Source organism: Chelmon rostratus, chromosome 22 (genome assembly GCF_017976325.1).
Source record: "Chelmon rostratus isolate fCheRos1 chromosome 22, fCheRos1.pri, whole genome shotgun sequence".
In the NCBI taxonomy this organism is placed as follows: Eukaryota; Metazoa; Chordata; class Actinopteri; order Chaetodontiformes; family Chaetodontidae; genus Chelmon; species Chelmon rostratus.
The window spans coordinates 17,107,088-17,127,410 of record NC_055679.1 but is presented as its reverse complement, the minus strand read 5'-3'; the positions used below and the strand labels follow the sequence as shown (position 1 = coordinate 17,127,410).

At 40.5% G+C, this 20,323-nt stretch overlaps 1 protein-coding gene across 4 annotated transcripts in view; it reads right to left on the bottom strand.

Annotated features, from left to right (window-relative positions):
- The window catches only part of dgki (diacylglycerol kinase, iota), a 73,252-nt gene that overhangs the window by 26,857 nt on the left and 26,072 nt on the right, over window positions 1–20,323 (bottom strand). For 2 of the 4 annotated variants that reach the window (XM_041964340.1, XM_041964343.1), the window contains exons 2-11: window positions 11,250–11,358; window positions 8,469–8,564; window positions 4,240–4,314; window positions 3,323–3,379; window positions 3,140–3,208; window positions 2,951–3,019; window positions 2,399–2,515; window positions 1,847–1,921; window positions 765–860; window positions 168–250 (exon numbers count right to left, since the gene is read on the bottom strand). In XM_041964340.1, coding sequence (XP_041820274.1) covers window positions 168–250; window positions 765–860; window positions 1,847–1,921; window positions 2,399–2,515; window positions 2,951–3,019; window positions 3,140–3,208; window positions 3,323–3,379; window positions 4,240–4,314; window positions 8,469–8,564; window positions 11,250–11,358 — 846 coding nt within the window. The remainder of the gene's footprint in view (window positions 1–167; window positions 251–764; window positions 861–1,846; window positions 1,922–2,398; window positions 2,516–2,950; window positions 3,020–3,139; window positions 3,209–3,322; window positions 3,380–4,239; window positions 4,315–8,468; window positions 8,565–11,249; window positions 11,359–20,323) is intronic. The other 2 variants (XM_041964341.1, XM_041964342.1) reach the window with 2 other exon arrangements.

Below are 20,323 nucleotides of genomic sequence, written 5' to 3'. Positions count from 1 at the left end.
ACTAACACTGTTACACAGTATGTGCATCTTTTAAAACACCCACAAATTGCTTCCTAGCCAAATAAAGCCAAAAAAGTCAGCCTATGAATGTCAGAATGTCACGTTGACTTCAACCCAAAGTGTTCAGGAGTGTTAATAAAACGCTGTCCAAACTGAAGGGTACTTACGCCTCTCGCAGCCCGCCCTGCGACAGGTCAAACACCTGTCGAGGGTTCAAGATCCACATGAACATCTGTAACACCTTGGCACCCTGCAGAGACACACAGAGAGTTTGTCGGCTCTCATCCAAAAGGCTTCTTCAGTTCTTAGCTGAACTGAAGTACCATGACCTGGATGAACATTATTTTTAAAAACCCACAGCTACTGTTAAATGATGAAGTTTTTCAGAAAACTTATCTGATAAAACTAATCCTGTCATCTTCCTAATGAAATGTTCTGTCATTGGCACCTGGCAGATTGCCTAACTCCTGTAGGCTACTGACTCAAACAGCCCGTTTAAGGGTGAAAACAAAGATTTCATATATGAGTTCAACTACATCAGCCACTGATACACTGTTGACACACACACAGCGGAGGTGTAAATGAATAAAATCATCATTTTTGAACCGCAGATAATGTCAGGATGCAAGAACATGTTGATATCTGTGGAAGACGTCCTCTGAAATAACAGCACAGAGTGAGGACAGATTACAATACAGGGCCTTCAAATGAGACTAGCTTCAAGGTATCTTAAACAGGTGAAAACATGTTTTGCGTGTGCTGACCTGGTTGCCTCCACTCTTGGGATTGACAAAAACCAAGATGGGCTTCATGAGAGGTGAGGGGAGAGGCTTCAACATGAACGGACGCCATTTAGACTCCTGAAGGCAGAAAGACAGAGAGAGAGGAGAGACAGAAAGATGTGGAAAAATAGTTTGCTAGATTCAAATCAACAAGTATGTCATACAACCCTGTTACCTAGCAACCTGTGGAATGTTCCAAACAGGTGTTTTTGGAGCGTTCCACAACTTTCCCAGTATTTTGTTGCTCCTGTTCTAACTTGTTCGAAAGGTGTTGCTGCATCAAATTCAGAGTAAGCTGATATTTACAAAAATCAATGAAGCTGATGAGGTCAAACATTAAATATATTGTCTTTGTGCTGTTTTCAGTTGAGTATATATGAAAAAGGATTATCACATTGTGTTTTATTTATGTTTTACACATCGTCTCACTTTCTTAAATCTTGTAATGAGCATCTTGCACTTTCTTTCTGACATTTTATAGAGAAATAATAATAATGATTAAGCAGCAGTTACAGTGCTTTACAAATGCTTAAGAGAATAAAATGATTTAAGCGAAAAAAAGGGAAAATCATAGATCAAATAGTAAGAACAAAGGACAAAATAAAATAGCAAATACAGATATATTTTTTTCCCATGTATAAAACATATATAGTACATGTACTGTATACACATATTCACTGAGACGTAGACACACATAATATCACATACACGCATATGTTTGCCAGGTTAAAAACGACTATATTAAAGCCTTGTGACAAAAGTGATTCAACAATAAAAAACATTATTATCCCAATAAAAATATAATTTGTTGCACCCATGATTATATATTTGCACAAACAGAAATCTGGGTCCATTGATGTTCATTGATGTCCATTGATCTATGTTAAGGGTCAAGGGTTTTATGCTGTGTTTGGAGTTGCATACATCACTCATATACAAATACATTTCTACACATGTGACTTGACTTGATTTTGAGTAGGAAGTAAAATGTATGAATTTCATCATGTGAGAGGAAGATATAAATGTGAGCCTTCTGTACACACACTGTGATCGTCTTAACTTACATCCAATCCCTTCTTGCTTGTCCTTCGTTTGAAAGATGTCCGCTTTTTTCTCCTGGCAGAGTTCTTAAGTGAGCTCTAGGGTATAAACACACACACACACACACACACACACACACAGAGTTCAATGGTTAGTTCACTGTCACCATGTCCCTTGTGATGGTAATTAAAAGTGCAATGAAGCATGTGATGTGACTGAGTGTGAGTGTGTGTGTGTGTGTGTCTGTGTGTGTGTGCGTGTGTGCGTGTGTGTGATGACGGAGACACAAACCCAGAGTTCCCTCAGAGAGATCAGACATGTGTCAGCTCCTATCAAATCACAGGCAAAATCTCACACACACGCACAGGCACACGCACGCACACGCACACACACACACACTTTTTGACACACGCCTTCTTTTGGAGTTTTTAAATTTAGATCCAACAAAGTCGTTTCTCATTACCGTCACAAAATGACAGCCAGTGAACTTTATCAAGCAGTGGACTGACTGCTGAGGGATGCCTGTGATGGGAGTGTGTGTCTGTATGTGTGTGTGTGCATGTGTGTGTGTACACCTGTGGTTTCCTGACTTTGATGATCCAGGAGGGTGGTACTATGACTCCAGCATGGGCCCCCAGTGAACATGGCTCCTCAATCTGGTGCAGCATGAAACACGTCACCTTATTGTGGAACTGCAACAGAAACACTTCCTGTTAGTATTTATTCTATTTGTTAATACATTTTATCAAACACACACTTTATATCTGAGTCACAGCTGTCGGTGGCTCTTAAAAGGTCTTTTAATCCAAATCCAATCGCACTTCAGTACAAATTCAAGGCACTTGCACATTTTATGCAACTTTATCCTTTTACTTCACTACATCTCAGAGGCAAATACTGTACTTTCAAAAACGATGCATGTCCAAAAATGCTGATTCTGAATTATTATATACTAAATACTTTTACTTAACTAAGGCTTTGAATGCAGGACTTTTTACTTGTAGTGGAGTATTTTCACAGTTGACATCATGTATTTCTTGTAAAAGTCCACATAATCCTACCAACTAACGTATGGGTGTATCATTGCTTTACTTTGTAGTAATCAATACAGTGGATGATTTACTTACAGCCTGTTTACACCAGGAACAACTGATGGCGATAATTTCTTTACTGTGGAAGAACTTCTGTTGAAAACTCTGCAGAGAGAGACAGAAATACACTGAGGTAGTCTGTATGAACAGTGAAAACTACAAACAGTGTTTGTGTGTGTGTGTGTGTGTGTGTGTGTGTGTGTGTGTGTGTGTGTGCGTCATTACCTTGCCACACTGTCTGCATTTCCCCTCCTGTCTTCTTCTGTGAACCCAGTGATGTCTCAGTATGTTCTGCTGTCAGAGAGAGATGCTAAACATGTTCCCATTAAGTCTTCTCACACAGTATAAACATATGCACATAGTCACACACATATTTACATACACACACACACGCACACACATGCTTACATCTCTGAGGCACCGGGATCCTCCCTCTCTGAAGGTTGGCTTACATCGGAAGTTAATCTAGAGGGAGACAAAAAATAAAAACAAATAACAAACCATGAATATTGGCACAGAAAATACCAAACAATGCCAATTTTATTCCCAAAAATATTAGCAGCAGGGTGACATATCACCATATGAACAGCTGGAATAGATAAATACATCTACATCTACTGCAAAGCAATGATACTAAAGTGCTCATGTAGCTGTGCTGAGCGGTGAAACGTGTTGTTCGCTCCAAATAAAGACAAAATAACGACATTTCAAACGCACATCAGGGGCCAGATGTTTGAACAGTTCACATGCACATAAACCAAGCATACCCTGTTTTCCACACCTAACCTGGTACTATTTATCAGAGAAGGATGTGCAGTGCAAAATATGTGCACCTCAGGGAGACTACAGATTGTTTCGTAGAGCCGGCTGTGGTTAATATGATAAGGAGGACATGAAATATAAGGTGCAGGATTTATATAATCAAACACTGATTAGGTTGTTTGCCAGTTTCACTGCCTGTGTTAGTACCTTTGCAGTCTCCACAGCGATCTGTAAATGTCAATCAAAGGCGCTACTTAATTTCAAATAAGTGAAGAAGAATGATGTATCGACAAGCAAAAAGCAAAAATGCATGAGTTTTATGCATTTTGCTGCAGGTGCTGGGTAGAACAGCGTCACTTGGAAGAACTATAATAGTACCCATCATGCATCTGTCATAAGTAAACTGCCTGCACTCATTTTAAGCCTAAATGTGGTTCCACGAATTTACAGCAATGTTGCAGAAAACTCAATTGTCAGAAATAACTGTCAGTTTTTTGTTTCAGAAATATAAGAATAGTGTGTGTGTGTGTGTGTGTGTGTGTGTGTGTGTGCATGTGTGATACCTTTTCCAGTTGCTCTATGCAGCCAGTGTGAACAACGATCTTACAGGCAGCACATTTCCTCCTGGGGGCCGACTTCTTAAAGGAGAAAACAGACACACAGCACAGAGGGCGGTGAGCTACACAACAAACGCACTACAAACACAAGCCGTGCGAGGATGCACACTGGCGATATGCACGCCCGGCAACACACCGATAAAAGCACACTGACGCACAAAGATGCGTTCAAGGTGCCGAACCATTTCGCTTCTCTTCCCATTCAGTTTAAAGAGACTCTTATCGCCAGCATTAACAGAGCAATGACACTCCTGGCATGGAAAGAGGCACCTTGACATTTTATAGTTTTAGGTATTTTTCTACTGCCATAGTTCAAAATGTTTAAAAAAAATGTTGTCATTAAATTCACAGGTTCTTCACATTGTTGGTGCCTCTGAAAGTAATGGCAGACCTGCAGCACCATGATGTGTCTGCAGGTCTACGTCTGCTAACAGCTCAGAGTACAGATGAACTACAACATCCAAGAGGCCTATTTTAAATGCTTATAATTATTTTTAAACTTAAAGGGAATAGTTTGACATTTTCAGAAATGCATGACATCTATTCTCTTTCTTACCAAGAGTCTGATGAGAAAACTGATACCATTTCATATCTCTCAAATTTAAAGCTACAGCCACGAGATGTTAGCTTAGCATAAAGACTGGAAACAGGGGGAAAACAGCTAGCCTTGCTCTGTCAAACAAGCCACCTACCATCACCTCTTAGAGATACAGCATGTGAATTTGTGAGCTTTAGAAGTGTCAGTAGGAAGACTGCTTCACCTTTGGACAGAGCCAGGCTACATGTTTCCCCTTGTTTCCAGCCTATATGCTAAGCTAAGCTAAGCAGCTGTTGGCTGAGAGTGGTGTAAATATTCCCAATTAACTCTTGGCAAGAAACAAATGAAAATATTTTGCAACATGTTGACGTATTGCTTTAATAATTGTGCAAAAACAAATGTATTTTTGAGTAACCATTGCTATTAAAACAATAACTGTGCATGTGTAAGGAGAAGAACTAACAAGCTATTGATTTGGCTCAGATACAACCCCAGCCATTCATCACACAGTGTGACTAGCAGTGAAAAATAATAGGCAAACATTCAAGATGCCAAAGTGCTGTTTGCCTTCAATAAATTACATTGCTCTGCTGCCCTTGCTCTCATAACACAAAAACTACTCATTACTGGTAATAATACGACAGCTGATAATGGAGTGGTCAATAGGTTCACTCTCGACTGTCACAGCGAGCAACACTTAATGGCAGAGTGCTACTCTCACATAAAAAACAGCCTTTGACTCATATCGCATCGGCTGGTGGTTCTGACTGTTCCCACCGTGCTGAAGTCCCAACACAAAACCTTAAATCAAGAAATACGTGACATAAAGGACACGAGATGTTCCTCTGATACATTTATCTCACAGCTTTAGCTGCTAGTTATTTTTCAAATTAAGATCTGACATAAAAGCATATTGACGAGTTCATATGACAGAGTGCCAAAGACTAAAGCAGTGGTCCCTTATAAATAATCAGCGTCTATTTAGGGCTCCTTGTCATGTTTCAGATGTCTAAGAGCTGCAGCAGTTCCATCAAAGAGGAGAGACGTTGCTGGCTGACCACGACCGGCTATTAGAGCTATTGTTACCTTGTTATTTACTTTTTGTGCATTTGTACGTTTTTACAAAGAAAAATGTTACAGAAAGATGTTGTTGTCTTTTTACAACAATGACATTGAGCAGCACCCTCCATATTTCTTCGAACAGATGCAACAAGTAACTAAAGGGGTCCTTAACTGTGGCTTTCTAAATCTGATGAACTAAAAGTTGTTTGCATGTAGGGTTGCAAGTAAGAGTTAATTTATCAATTATTGATGAGTTTGCAAATTATTCTCTCAATGTTCAATCAACCGTTTGATCTATAAAATGCCAGAAATTGTGAAACATTTTCCAAAGGTCCAGATTACATCATCATGTGACCCTCGCCTCTGAGGTCACTCGATCCACATCCACAGAGGTGACCGGTTTTCTGCAGCCTCGTTCTCACTCGACTGTCGGCACTGAGTTTAAAGCCTCTGCAGCATCCTTCAGACCGCCAGGCTTCTCTTTGATGACTGAGACTAAATCAGCCATATCTAGCTGAGCACAGGTAGGAATCTGCTTATTCATGTGAACCGCGACTTGTCAAAGCAATCTGAGATTCCACTGAGGTCACGCAGTGCCGATGGATTATTTATTTAATTGAGCGAATGACAGAGAGAGATTACAGTGAATTTATCTTTGCAGCAGCAGTCTCACCTGGTTCTTCTACACTTACTGTAATTACATGCCATCAGTGAACATATACAGATATGTCATTATATTATTGTCAGTTTTAAAGATTATTTCTCAGCTCTCCAGGTGTGTGGCAGGACAGAGGGTCCATATTACCTGTCATTTAAACACTGCTCTGCATAGTTCACTTTCTCTGTTTTCCAAGTGATTTCTTCTGCTGCTTTGTAGACATGGTTCATCTGAGCGAGAGCGGAGCATCCTGTTTAAAATAACGCTGAATTACTGGACAGTATTTAAGACTAGAAGCATTCAATACGCTCCATTTCCAGACCGCTGGGACCACCTGCTCTGTGCACGAACTACAAGCGACCAGGAGCTGACTCATGAATCATGAAGCATCTGTCCTTCAGTTTAATGCACGTGGTTTCTGTAAAGTTTAAAACAATGAATTATTGATGCATGAAAAAAAATATAATCCATAAGTGAGTTACCGGCACATACAGCCGCACTACACAGTTTTGTCCGGAACAGGATGATTTTAGCTCTTTTTCAGTTCATATTTTGATGTGACATCCAGAACAACAGTAGAAAAGATGAACTTTACAACTTCTGCAAACGACTGTTGCGGTACAGTGGCTACACTTAATCTCCTGCCTGGCTCATGGCCAGCGTCTGCCTTGTGTTTAGACCCGCCACACCCGGCCAACCACAGATCCGCCAACCAGGTGGATTCACAAGCTTTTAAAAGCTGGCGATATTAATAAGAATTACCTGCTGCTGACTCTGAAGCTGCCAGTTCTTTCCATTTTAACAGAGGAATTAAAGTGATGTCTGCTGAAATACATTTTTTTGATTGATTTAAATCTACTTTGTAGCTACATCAAGGAAACACAGCGACAAAAGAAAATATGGATCACCTCTTAAAAATCAAATGTGTATGATGTGAGTGTTGTCAAGCACTAAAATGAAAAACATGCCACAGGCTGATTAAGACAAGGCAAAAATAAAAGTTTTGGATAGATACATAAGACGGACATGGATGTCTGTATCGTTAAACGACGAACACTGTACTCACACTTTCAGTGATATTTTCCATTGAACAGCTATTAGGATTTGTATAATTTAACATAAAAAATGAACAGCCAGACCAGCACCACGCCTCAGAACATTTGCTAATGGACCACAAGGTTTCATTGAAGAAATAAATCTGAATAATCAAATAACTTAAATCTTGAATCTTGAGCTGCATTTTTCACTCCCGGTCATGCCACAAACAATCTTTTACCTTTTATGCTGTTTTTTATTAATGCAAAATAACAAAATAAAACTAAATTAAAATACTAACAGTCTCAAACCTTTTCACTGCTGACAAAAGATATATTTTGCATATTTTATTACTGGTTGCCAAGAAAAATATAACAGCAAACTGGAAGAATGTTAAATCACCGACTGTGGCTGAATGGAAGCAGAGGTTGAGGCAGGTTTATCTCATGGAAAGAATGGCCGCATCATTACAGCTGAAAAGCTGGAAAATATCTAATAATGTGAACTATTTGGGTTGTTGAGGCTGTTGACACGATGTGAATTCATTATTATTATTATTTTTTAAATCTCATCATTTATTCATTCATTTATTTATTTAGCTAATTATTTATTTATTTTTGTTTGTCTGTTTGTTTATCCTGTTTGCTTATCTTTATTATTACAATGTGTAATGTATTTTTGATATATTGCACCACCATTTGCACCTTTTTTATATAACTGACCTTGTCTCAGACACTGTTCAATGTTTAACTGAAAAAATCTAAATAAAAAGTTCAAAAAAAGAAAAAAAGAGCTATTCGAAACCCATAAAAGGCTTTAGTGCTTCTTTCACTTTATCTCAGACACACACGCACTGGAGGGGTCAGTGTGGACACTACTCACTGCAGTCTTCAACAGGCAGGCGTCCTCTCCGAGATAACAGAGCTCTCCTGAACAACTCGTCTCCATCCACAGGTGATCCCCATTCACTGCGTTCTCCTGCACATACACACACACGCAGACAGAATGACACAATAATAACTCACCTTATCCTTGTGCATCTCTCACTCAAGATTATTTTCAGTCACATTACCCTGCAACCATATGCACATAAACACTCCGTAGTGAAAGCGGTCAACAAGTGTGTCAAGCACATAATTGCCGCCGCTGAGTAGGTGGGTAATTTCACAGTGCATGTTAATCTGCGCTGCTAATCAAAACACTGCAGGAGCCACAGATTCAGGTGAAAACACACACCTATACGCGTGCAAACACTGTCGGCAGCTTACAGAAGGTCAACATTTGTGGTGGTTCTTCGGGTTTTTAAACATAGAGTAAAACACTTTTGTGTTAGCGAGATAAAGAGTCTGTGCAAAGCAAAAAAATCCTGACAATCAACTAACCACGATGCTCTGAAACGGCAACACCTGCATGTCGCCCTGCCAGTTGTTTTCATTGACATACAGCTATTGCTGACATGGTGATGATAAGTGACCAACTGGCCAAACAGAGCCGCACTGTGGTAACAGAGAAGAGCCAAAGCTGTCTAATCTTCTTATAATCCCCCTCTCTCTGTCTCGCGCTCATCTCGGACGGTAAATCACAGCCAAAACTGTCTCTGCCACAGCAGTCAATCAGCCACAATTAATCCCTTTTAATGGCCATTTGTAAACATTTCATTTCCTCCTATAACTTGCGATCTCACACACAGTCGGAACGTCTGCAAATACAGGAAATAAGTTCTTAGTTCTGCTGCTGTTCTGTCATTCTGCTGAAACCTTTGAGTGGTCCTGACTATGGACAAACACTCTCTGACTCATCAGCACTTAAAAGGAGGCCATAAATCCGTAGTAAATCAATGCCTGAGTGTTTATTAATGAGTGGTTAAGTACAATGATTATATATGAGCCTGTGTGTGTGTGTGTGTGTGTGTCGTGCAGAGAGCTAAAGGCCAGCGATGACGTGGTGGAAGTGTCCCTGCAGACAGAGCCAGGGGGGAATCTCAGATGTGGGCCGACAACAGTTTGTCGACTTACAACTTTTAATTAATAATACAGCGCATTTTATTTACTATTCATTATGGATGTATGATTCACTCGTCGCCTAATTATACCGTGAAGCAGACTGCTACAAAAGTGACGGAAGGACGGCAGATCATGAGCCGACCAGGATCACCGGAGACTTCAAATCTCCCACACTGACATCCTGGTTTGTGCCAATGTTTCTGAACTTCATCATGCAGGATTCCGGTTGTTTTTCAGTGACTTTGAAGTATTTTGGATGCTGTTTTCATGCCCAAAAAGCCCTGTTTGTTTTCTTTCCAGAGCCTCCTGTGCTCCAAATTGGAAATGCACCTACACTGATGATCCTGAGTAAAAACCTCCCTCTGTCACAGTCATCATTTTCTTGTTGAATCAGATAAAAATAGAAGCCTGCCTTCCGTCGGGCCCATTGTGAACAAGGTAGAAGTTGGCAGCAGTTATTTCTGCTCAGCTTGTTTTAAAAACACAGACCATCATCACAGAATCAGTTTGAACAGGAAATTGTTTTGTGATAACTGCATATTAAAATGGACGAATCTGCAGTGGATTTCCTGAATAATTGTGATGCGATTTACAGATGTTTTGTGTTATTATGCTAGAAATTCTAGTTTTAAGTCATTTAGGGAAGTCTTTTAGAGAAATCAATGATCATTTCTCGTCTGGTTGATCTTCAAATCTTGAAAACGAGAGAGAGATAGTTGAGTTCAGGTGGAGGTGATAAACAGCCTGAAAGTGAGCTTACAGCTTACAGTATTTAAGGGGGGAGAGTCACTGATTACAGATAATGTCCAATCTTTCAAAATGTGGGCTTTTTACAAAATTGCAGACTCTTTAAAAAAAAAAAAAAAAAGATTATGTTTTGCATTTGCCTTCATTGGACAGTTTGACAGCTAAGAGGCAGCAAGGCTCCAAATTGCACGCTCGATGTTTGTCATCATAAAACCACAAATTGCTCAAGCTCAGCCTTGGAGTCCCTGAAAAGGACAAACATGAATTTTTGCATGTCTTAAATAGCTTTACTATTCTGATGGCATGGATTTCAATTGAAATAAAGATGCCAACCAACAATTTTGTTCCACTTTTTTGCCCATTTCTTTTCAATTTGCATTTTTCTGAGCACTTTCCATATTAACTTGGCATTTCCCAAAGAATTTTTAGAGGAAAGTGTTTTAAAATGGCTCTTTAGCTTTGTGAGGCATTAAGTAAATGAAATCCAGTAAGTCACATCCCATAAAGTCCCAACGCATTAAACCTCCTTTCCCAAGACGCTCAGTTATCAAGACATTTTCTAATAATGATCATAAACTGAAAAAGAAAATTGCTGCTTTTGATTTCCACACGAGCATACGGCTGCTGTAAACCAGTCTGCTAACAAATCTGTCGGCATGAAAATCCAAATGTCACTCAGTGACTCAGCCAGACAGAATAAGGACAGCGGAGACTGGGACAACTGTCTTTTTGTGCAGTATTTTCAACCTGAATGTGCATGTCTGCATGTGCAAAATCTAGCAAAACATAATATATATATATGCAATAAATACACATATGAAAGCAGGAAAACCAACAAGAGAACAAAGATACAAACAAATCTGATCATTATTCATAATCAATGATGTGAACTGAGTGTATGTGCATGTCTGACCGTCCAGTCCACGCCGGTACGGAGCTCCTTGTTGGGCCCGTTGGATGCGGGAGGCAGGGAGGGCTGCGGTGGGCCGAGGTGCTGGAGGCCCGAGCGGGAGATCGCCTTCCTAAAAACAACACAAAGCAGAAGCTTGATTGACAATCAAAGCCTGAGACGGCTGAAAAGCGAGGACAAAAATCGACACTGTCATCCTCACGTATGACACAGCGCTCTCGCCACGGAGCGGCTAAATCACACAGAGAACTAGATTTCAGCATAATTTAGTACGTCAATTAATTATTCATGTGATGAGACCGCATTTCAGCGGGTTCAGCTGGAGATATTCGGTCGAGGAGAAGTGGGAACAGCTTGGAGGAGAGGCTGCCAGCAGCACTTTGGGGTGACGAGAGAGGGACAGAGACAGATCCGTTCTATCAGAGCATGAGTCAGCAGTCATCTCTCTCTCTCCATGTTTCAGCTCTGACTCTCGCCCTCCTATACTTCCTCCTCCCATTTTCTGTCATCTAAATGTATTTCTCTGTTTGGATTTCTTCACATCGCCTCCTTCATCCCCATGTACTGATCTCGTGTTCGCTAAAGCAGAAAAAGACAAATCTGTCACTGCTAAAATCGGCTTTAAAGGCCCAGAAAACCTGTTTGTGTTTGAGGGATGGGGCTGACAAGAGCACGATGATTTCAAGCGACTTCTGCATTTGTGTTTCTGCCTGTGCTCCTCTCACTGGGGAAAAGGTGATGCCACGTAGTCAGTTGCACCAATCAGAATTGATCAACAGCTGAATTAAAATGTGATGACAGCTGTGGGTGGCGTTGTTTCCCTATGCTACTAGCAGTGTCAATCAAATGTGATCAAAACAAGCCCACACAGTCCTGATGAGTTTGCAGAGTTAAATAACAACTATGTGTGTTTGTTTTTCTAACTTTGACCAGTGCTTATTTACTCATGAGCATTTAAAGATTTAAAGTTTTCATGGGGATCAACACACATATTAAGGTGGTGAAACATAAACTCTGCAATAATCTGATTTAACTGCATTTGATGATCCATATGAAACCTTTCAGATCAATATCACTCCAGTGTTTACAGACGTCTTACAGTTCATCAAAGTTTAATACGCTTTAACACTCATTCAGTGACTTCAGTGTCGTTTTCCACTGCGAGAGACTGAGTCCACAACGAGACAGTATGTGGTTTTAGCAGGTTTTTGACTATTGGTTGCTCATTTCTTCTGCTCTGTATTAGTCATGGCTTCCCCTGCTCTGCGCAAACAGAGCTGAGTTTCATGTTCACTAACACAGTACAAGATGAAGACGAATTACTATAAACGCACTACCTGTAAATACTTGAGATTTAATCGTTATGTTTACGTGGACTCGGTTGGGTTAATATGACGTATCGCAACCACTCTCTCTAAACTGAAACTGTTGTTTGGTGCCCGGATTAGAAACTGAAACTCGCCTTCAGAGAAAACCCCGACAATTCTGTTTTTCTGACAAAAGGGTGAAGCGCATTTTTTTTTATTCTTCATGTTTTTGAAATATGTGAAATTGTGTGTGTGTGTGTACAGTACAGGAGAAAACAAACATCTGTATTTTTTCCATAATTTCACACAAACTTTCATACTTTCTCAGATCTGGAAAATGGAAAATTCAGAATTGATGAATTAGTAGGTGGAGTGGTTGATGAGCACGACTTTTATAGTAAACTGGTAATTATGGGAATGAAAGGATGTGTGTGTGTGTGTGTGTGTGTGTGTGTGTGTGTGTGTGTCTGTCTGTCTGTCTGTCTGTCAGTGGAAAAGGTTGTACAGAGCATCTGACCCCCCTGTTGAAAGTTTCAGTGGCCGCCTGTCTAAAATTATCAACCAGGACAAAGAGGAGTCCATTTACACACACTGTAACCTGATGACACACCCAGACACACACACACTTGCAGGTACGCGCCCTCACGACTCAAGGGATAAAAATAGTATTGCGTGGGTGAGACAACAGCACAAAGGCAAGGATGTATGGTGACTGGACATATGTTACATAGAACAGGGGTACACGCGCACACGCACACGCACGCACACACACACACACACACATGCGTCATGTGTCTAATGATGAATGTATCGTTTTGGTGGAAATGCTGTCAAGGACGTTCACAGTTTTTAGCATCAACATCTCATTTTGTAGATTTGATGATGACTTCCTTTAGTTTTGCTAACTCGTGGATATGCTCTACTCAACCGCTGAAATCTGAGGACACGGCAGCATGATAGAACCAAGTCCATTACGGGAAGTAACACGAGCGGTCAGACGATCAGTTTTATTGAAACCACTTATTTTGAAGTGAAACCAAAGGCAGAAAGTGAATGTTTGACGTGTGTGCAGGAAGTTAACGTAAAAGACAAATAAGGCTTGCTCGTGGTTTGCACTTCATCTGTTCAAGTTTTTGTTTCACTTTACCCTCTTTATGACTGAGTTTTGTTTGAGGATATGTGATGACTGTTGGAATATATTTTGAAAATCATGAAAACAGGAAGTGAAAACGAAGAAAAATGTTTTGCTACGAAGCTGAAATGATGGACAAAAGTATGAAAACGAGATCCTGATTGTTCAACTGGACTTTGAACATCCAACACACAAACCCACACACACACACACACACACACACACACACACACACACACACACACACACACGAAATTGTGTATCTGAATGTGTTTTGTTGCCAAACAGGCAGAGATGAAAAGTCAGACCTTCTAAAAAAAGCAACATCAACATACTTGACTTCACGAAACACACAATTAAATACACACACAAATGCACACACACGTACACGCACACGCACAAACACACACACACACACACACTCTGAGGTCATGGGCCACCATTATATTTGAGTGAGTCCTAATCTACTAAAAGCAGACAGGATCACAGGCATTAAGGCGCACTCCTAAAATCTAAACACACACATAAAAAAACTGTTTTTCTGCAGTACACACACACACACACAGACACACACACACACACAATTTGCTTCAGCGCTATTTTAAGTAGATTTGTTGACAAAAGAGGCAGTAAAAGTGCATCAACCTAAAAATAAATCACGCTTAAAAGCATTAAAAAAGCAAAACTACCTTGTGAAGTAACACAAATCACACCTTGTCAGCCATGAATAGTCAGTTTCTTTTTGCCTGTTACATAATCATTTGTTGAGTTAAAGATAGATACAGATGTCTACGTGCCAAAAAAGTGGAATAGTTAAAAGCAGAGGAAGAGTAGAGAATGAGAAGTGAGATGGAAACAGAGATACTGTGATGTTTATGGGAGTTATGACTCGCAGCAAATTAAAAACCCATTAGCTATCATTCTGATCAAATTTCATCAGTGTTGCAAAAGGTCGACATGTTCACTTGAGGTGTTACAAACTGTTATCAGACCACCTCGACTTCCAAGAAGGTGTCCTCCGCCCACGAATCACGTCTTTGAACGTACACCCACCTTCACCTGGAGTGTGTCTGATTTTCCTCCAAATAAAAAGTTCATCATAATGTTCTGAAGTCAGTCCAACCAGCTGATGGAAATGCATTCAACAAGACACAAAACAGCCTGTAAGTGAAGTGTGGAACAGACTCCACAACTGGTTGTAACACACATTAACCAGGGTTTCCTTTCAGGATCCTTCTCTCGAACAAAAAGGTCTATCTCTGTAGGGATCCTTTCCATAATGTTGTCAGACACTTAGAATAACAACCTGAGCCTGTCAGGGGCGAAAACAACCACTTTTAGTTGATGTACTTTGACAGTGCGCCTGGTGGGATTACACCACAGCTCGTTTCGTGGCTGCCGGCTGCAGCTCTCTCGATCAGTACTGGACCAGTTTCAGAAACTGTTGTCCGCATTAGTCACTTAGACACGGATAATATTTGACCGGAATCTCTCTCGTTGTTCGGGACATTGAAATCTTCCAGGATATGTAGACTGGAACAGAAATACCATAGTGTAAAGGTAAATGTCCTGCCAAGTGTTTTACAGGTACATCAAAACTGTGCTGAAGAACATGAGTAAATGCACGACAGTAAAAGAGGATGTCAAGACTCGACAAGATATTTAAGCAGTAATTTAAGTCAAGCACAGTTCAAATAATGGAGGAATAATGCACTCGTCGATCATCTGCACAATCAAAATATATTTTCTTAAAATCGACTTAATCTTGAATTAAGCAGTGTCTCCTCGGCTAATGTAATATTTAAACGAGTCCTGCAGGAGAAACGTTAGCAGAGCGAAACAGACACTCGCTGTGTTAAAGCCTCTGATGAGGAGATTAAACTGAACTCTGAACGGCGGAGTAGATCTTTCGTTCTACTGTTCCCTTCATCTCACCCCTTCTCCCTTTACTGTCTCTTGAACTAATCGCCCTCCTCTTCCTCCTCCACTCTCATCTTCTATTCTCCTCTTACTCCGCTCCGTCTCCTTTTTGTCTTCCGCGTCACGTTCAGTTCTCTCAGATTGCCCCCTCCCATCGCCTCCTCCCCCTCTAATCTCCCCTTTTCTTTCTGCTCTTCCTCTTATGCCATTCCTCCTCTGCTCTTCTTTCTCATCCTCCCCCTTGTCTCCTCTCCTTTTTTGCCTCCCCCTCCTCCTCCTCCTCTTCCAGCAGAGGTGGGTTGTCGGCGTTGCCATGACAACGGCACAGCGGGAGCATTGGCAGCTCATCCAGTAATTATACTGGTAGAGAATCTGCCGTATGTAAGTGTGTGTGTGATTTAGCAACTTTACAGTCGACAGTAAATGCAGTTTCTTAGACCGAAGCCTCAGGTGGAAAGACATCTGCAGCACATATACTGACTTCATTCACAGCCTGCACACTGAGGAGGATGCAAACTCTGTAATTCTTCCACTGTTTTCTTAATAAAACAAGCCTCAGTAACCACAGAGGGGTTGACAGTTACTACAGAATGAACCGTTTGTGTAGTTCAGTACTATTCAGGTGATTAAGGTGGGAAGAAAATAGGCCTCTCGTGGTGGGTGGCACCACTGATGGCAAACAAGCTTACGCTGGTGCAATTTTCTCGTTTAACCAGCACTGAAAACCCCAGCGTGGCCGCTGTGTGCCTCAGCGCGGCTCGGCAGCGCCGTTTATGAATGCTGATAAAGTGAGAGCAAAAGTAAGAGCCGCGGAAACAACAGGCAGCTGCAAGTGGGAGGAATCGACTTCAACATCTTCTGACTCGTGGAGCAGAAGATGTTGTGATTATGTGGGAGAAGTTGGTTGACAAAAGAGACACAACTGCACCAGTGTGGGTTTAGCGTTAAGCCGGTTTCTCTGTGCAGGCAAATGTTTGCTCAAAGAAGGCAGGGTTTTTGTTTTTTTTTTACAAGAAGATGAACTAAATTAAGAGACCATGCACAATTGATTTATTCCTATTAAATGTGGTTACTTGTACTTTCACAACCAATTGATTGAACATGAGAAATAAGTTTCTTGGTATGAAACGGTCCCATATGTCACATCATGCATCTGTTTGAGTTTTCTGCAGATTATGTTAGGTAATTGTTATGTTTAGTAGAGGAGTTTTAAGCAGCAAGTTTACACTCATTGTCTGCTCCAGATGCACATATTTTGAATAAATAGAAGAAAGGGAAATTAGCACTTAATAACAGAAGTACTGACCACACAGCGTAATGGCCAAAAAGTCATTTAACACAGGACATCATGTTGCTTTTACTGAGTTATCTTAAGATGAACTAAAAGTGACTTACACTGGCTTCAGTTTGGTGTGAGTGACAGCTAAGAAGGCTCATCTATAAGAACATTTCTCCACGTTTGAGTTATGTGCAACAGCTACACGTTTTCAGCACCACAACACCTGCGCTAAAGCCTGTCAGCGTCCCACCAAAAAAAAAGTCAGAGCCATTCCACTTCAGCCTGACATTTAGGCTGAGTTATATGAAGCAACGCCTCAAGAATTGATTTGTTTCACTCCTGGTTAACAGGAAAAGCCGCGTTACGCTGGTTATAATCCCTCGTCACATGCAGAAGGTTGACATGACAGCCGCTCCACAGTTTCGCTCACCTGTAGCCGAGAAGCCGGTGAAACCAACGCACTCTTTTCACCCTCCGTCTCCTTCCTCCCTGTCCATCTGCTCCAACATTTATCATTATTACTCTAAAAGGCTGCTAATATCGCATCTCGAGAGGCTAAAAAAAAAAAAAATGAATCAACCTACAGCTATTTCCCGACACACTCACAGCACAGGACAGGTAATTATGCCAATCAACATGACCGGCAATGGAGACCTGACACCAGACATCTGAGCTCTGTACTCTGTAACATTGTGTGTGTGTGTGTGTGTGTGTGTGCGAGTGTGTTTTTTGATTCAGGCTGAATTTACGTAGGTAGTGCAGAGTTACGATTTGCCTTGAGATTAGGCCTGGTTTGAGATCAGGCTTGAGGCAGGCCAAAGCAGTGATGAGATGAAGGTTATAGGAAATGAATGCAGTTAATGGAAGTAAGAAAAAACAGTGAGTGAGTGTGAGAGTGTGTGTGTGTGTGAGAGAGAGAGAGAGGGAGAGAGAGAGAGCAGTGGTGTCCAATGAACTATGACACTGGATCCACTACACCTCACCTCCATCCTCAACTCCCTTCTACCTCTGACTCTTTTGCTCAATCAAAAGTAATGAGCTAATTTACAAGCACTGAAAACAGATGAATCAGCATCATTGTATCATCAGGATTGAGGGATTATGGTTCAGAATAATTGCATTTTTAGTACAATACATTTAAGTGACATACATTGGGAAACTCCATGGCCTGTGCTTATTGACTGGCATGTACTAAGTGAAAAACGCAAATTTAGCCAACAACTTTTCAGACACTCAGCCGATGAAAATGTGAATTTAGGTTTGTTTTCATCCACCGCTCTGATGCAAATATCGAGAGCTAATTGATGGAGGTGAAGCAGGAATTAGCGCTAATGTTCCAGGCAGGTGCCACATGATTTGTTTGTCTCTCCAGTGGAAGCTTCAGTTGACATTTAAGTCACAATCTTTAAATACGTCAACCACAAAAACCCGTTAGCAATATTTTGAGGGTTTTTTTCAAATGTTCAGTGTTTCCACTCAGGTGATCTGAAGGTACGTTTTCTGAAAAGAATGTGTTTACAGATAAAATAAACAGTAATGTCAGTTTAAAGGTTGATGCAAATCTCCAAAAACATAATATTATCATAAAGCAATCCAGCACACGGTTGCACAACACAGCTGCTAATCAGATTAAACCAGAGACATTAAAGAGAGAGCTAACTTGGCATGAATAGCATCAAAAATCATAAAAGCAAAATCATCTCATGGTATATTATTATTATATCACATTCATCCCAAAATACAGTCACCTATCAATATCATGATATTGTTTGAAGAACTCAGATGGACAGTATGTAGTTTCAATAAAAGGATAAAAGGGTGACATTATAGCTTTCTGTCTCCTATCCCCCTCCTCTATTCATTCTTCTATTGCTCTTTACCTTCTCTGTGTCCTTTCCCCTCTTCATTCCCTTACAGGTGAATCTGCTCTATTTTTGGAACATTACGTAAGAGATAACCTGGCAAAGGCAACCTGACAAACACACGCAGACACACAAGTACATGAGCTCATGCTTACATATGCACGTGCACACACACACATGCACACACGCACACACTTATCAGTTCTATTAAGAGAGGCATTTAGCTGAATGTTTGTGCAGCACAGTTTGACTGATATGGGGATTTTAAGGCCAAGAAGACCAACACTTTTTATAGCCTTTTTATGCTGATGGGGAATTTAATTCCTGACAGCGGAGGAAAAAAAAAAAAACTCAAAAAACTGTGTTCCAGAGGATCTGAATGTCTCCTCGTGACCAAAAATAGAATAACAGAAGTACTGATGAAATTAAGACACATTCTCAAACAGCAAAGTGCTTTTTAACAGAGGGGTTTCCACAATAAGAGGGTGTGATTACTCACTTCCATCGCCGTGTAACAGATTCCCAACTGAAAAACTTCCATTTATAGCTACACCTACACATTTCTATAAAATCATTTTCTATAACCCTGATTCCAAAAAAGTTGTGACACTGTGTTAAACAGAAATAATCAGAGAATGCAATCATCTACGAACAAACTGTGTTGACTGACAACAGTTCTCTGACATGCCCAGGTATTAATCTCTGTTATACAATCATGTGTTGACAAAGTGTTGAACCTCGTTCCATCCTCGCTGTGAACCACTGAGCCTTTCCAGGATGATTCATACCCAATCATGATGCTATCACCTGTTACCAATCCACCTGTTTACCTGTGGGATGTTCCAAACAGGTGTCTTTTGTTGCTCCTGTCCCAACTTGTTTGAAACGTGTTGCTGCAGCAAATTCATTATTTACAAAAACCAATTAAGCTGATGAGGTCAAACATTAAATACATTTTCTTTGTGCTGTTTTCAATTGAGTAGATGTCAAAAATGATTGGTAAATTATCACATTCTGTTTTATTTCTGTCTTACACAGCATCTGAACTTTTTGGTCGGGGTGGTGTAAGGTAGACACAGTTATTTTAAATTATTTGGTATGTGGTTTGGCACAAGGGTTAAGCACTTGCCATCCACTGCAGAGTCCTCGTGCTGCATTCACAAAAACAGCCTGAGGCCAAAAGCAGTTCCTAACTGGTGAAGTTAAGAGAAAACTTAGAGGCATGTCAGTCCTAACTTTAGTCTGAGAGAAGTTAGAAGCACCCCAAACACACATTAAGACCTGCAGGTGATGTGCCTCATGGCATCAGTGTTTGGTAAAAACAGAATCATCATGAATCCATATTTTGATAGTTAGTAGATGAATAATTCAATTGACCAACAAACTGAAACAAACCAAAGACACCAGTGACAGGCACAACTCTGCTCAGCCTCAACTGCAAATACTTTACCCCTTTACCACTTTTATCTGTATGGTCTAGTGTTAAAAAAGCAACAAAAAGGCAATAAATTGTTATATCAAATTGTAATACTTCTAGAACTGCAATACATATTAAATCAGAACCAAAGCATCGTGAC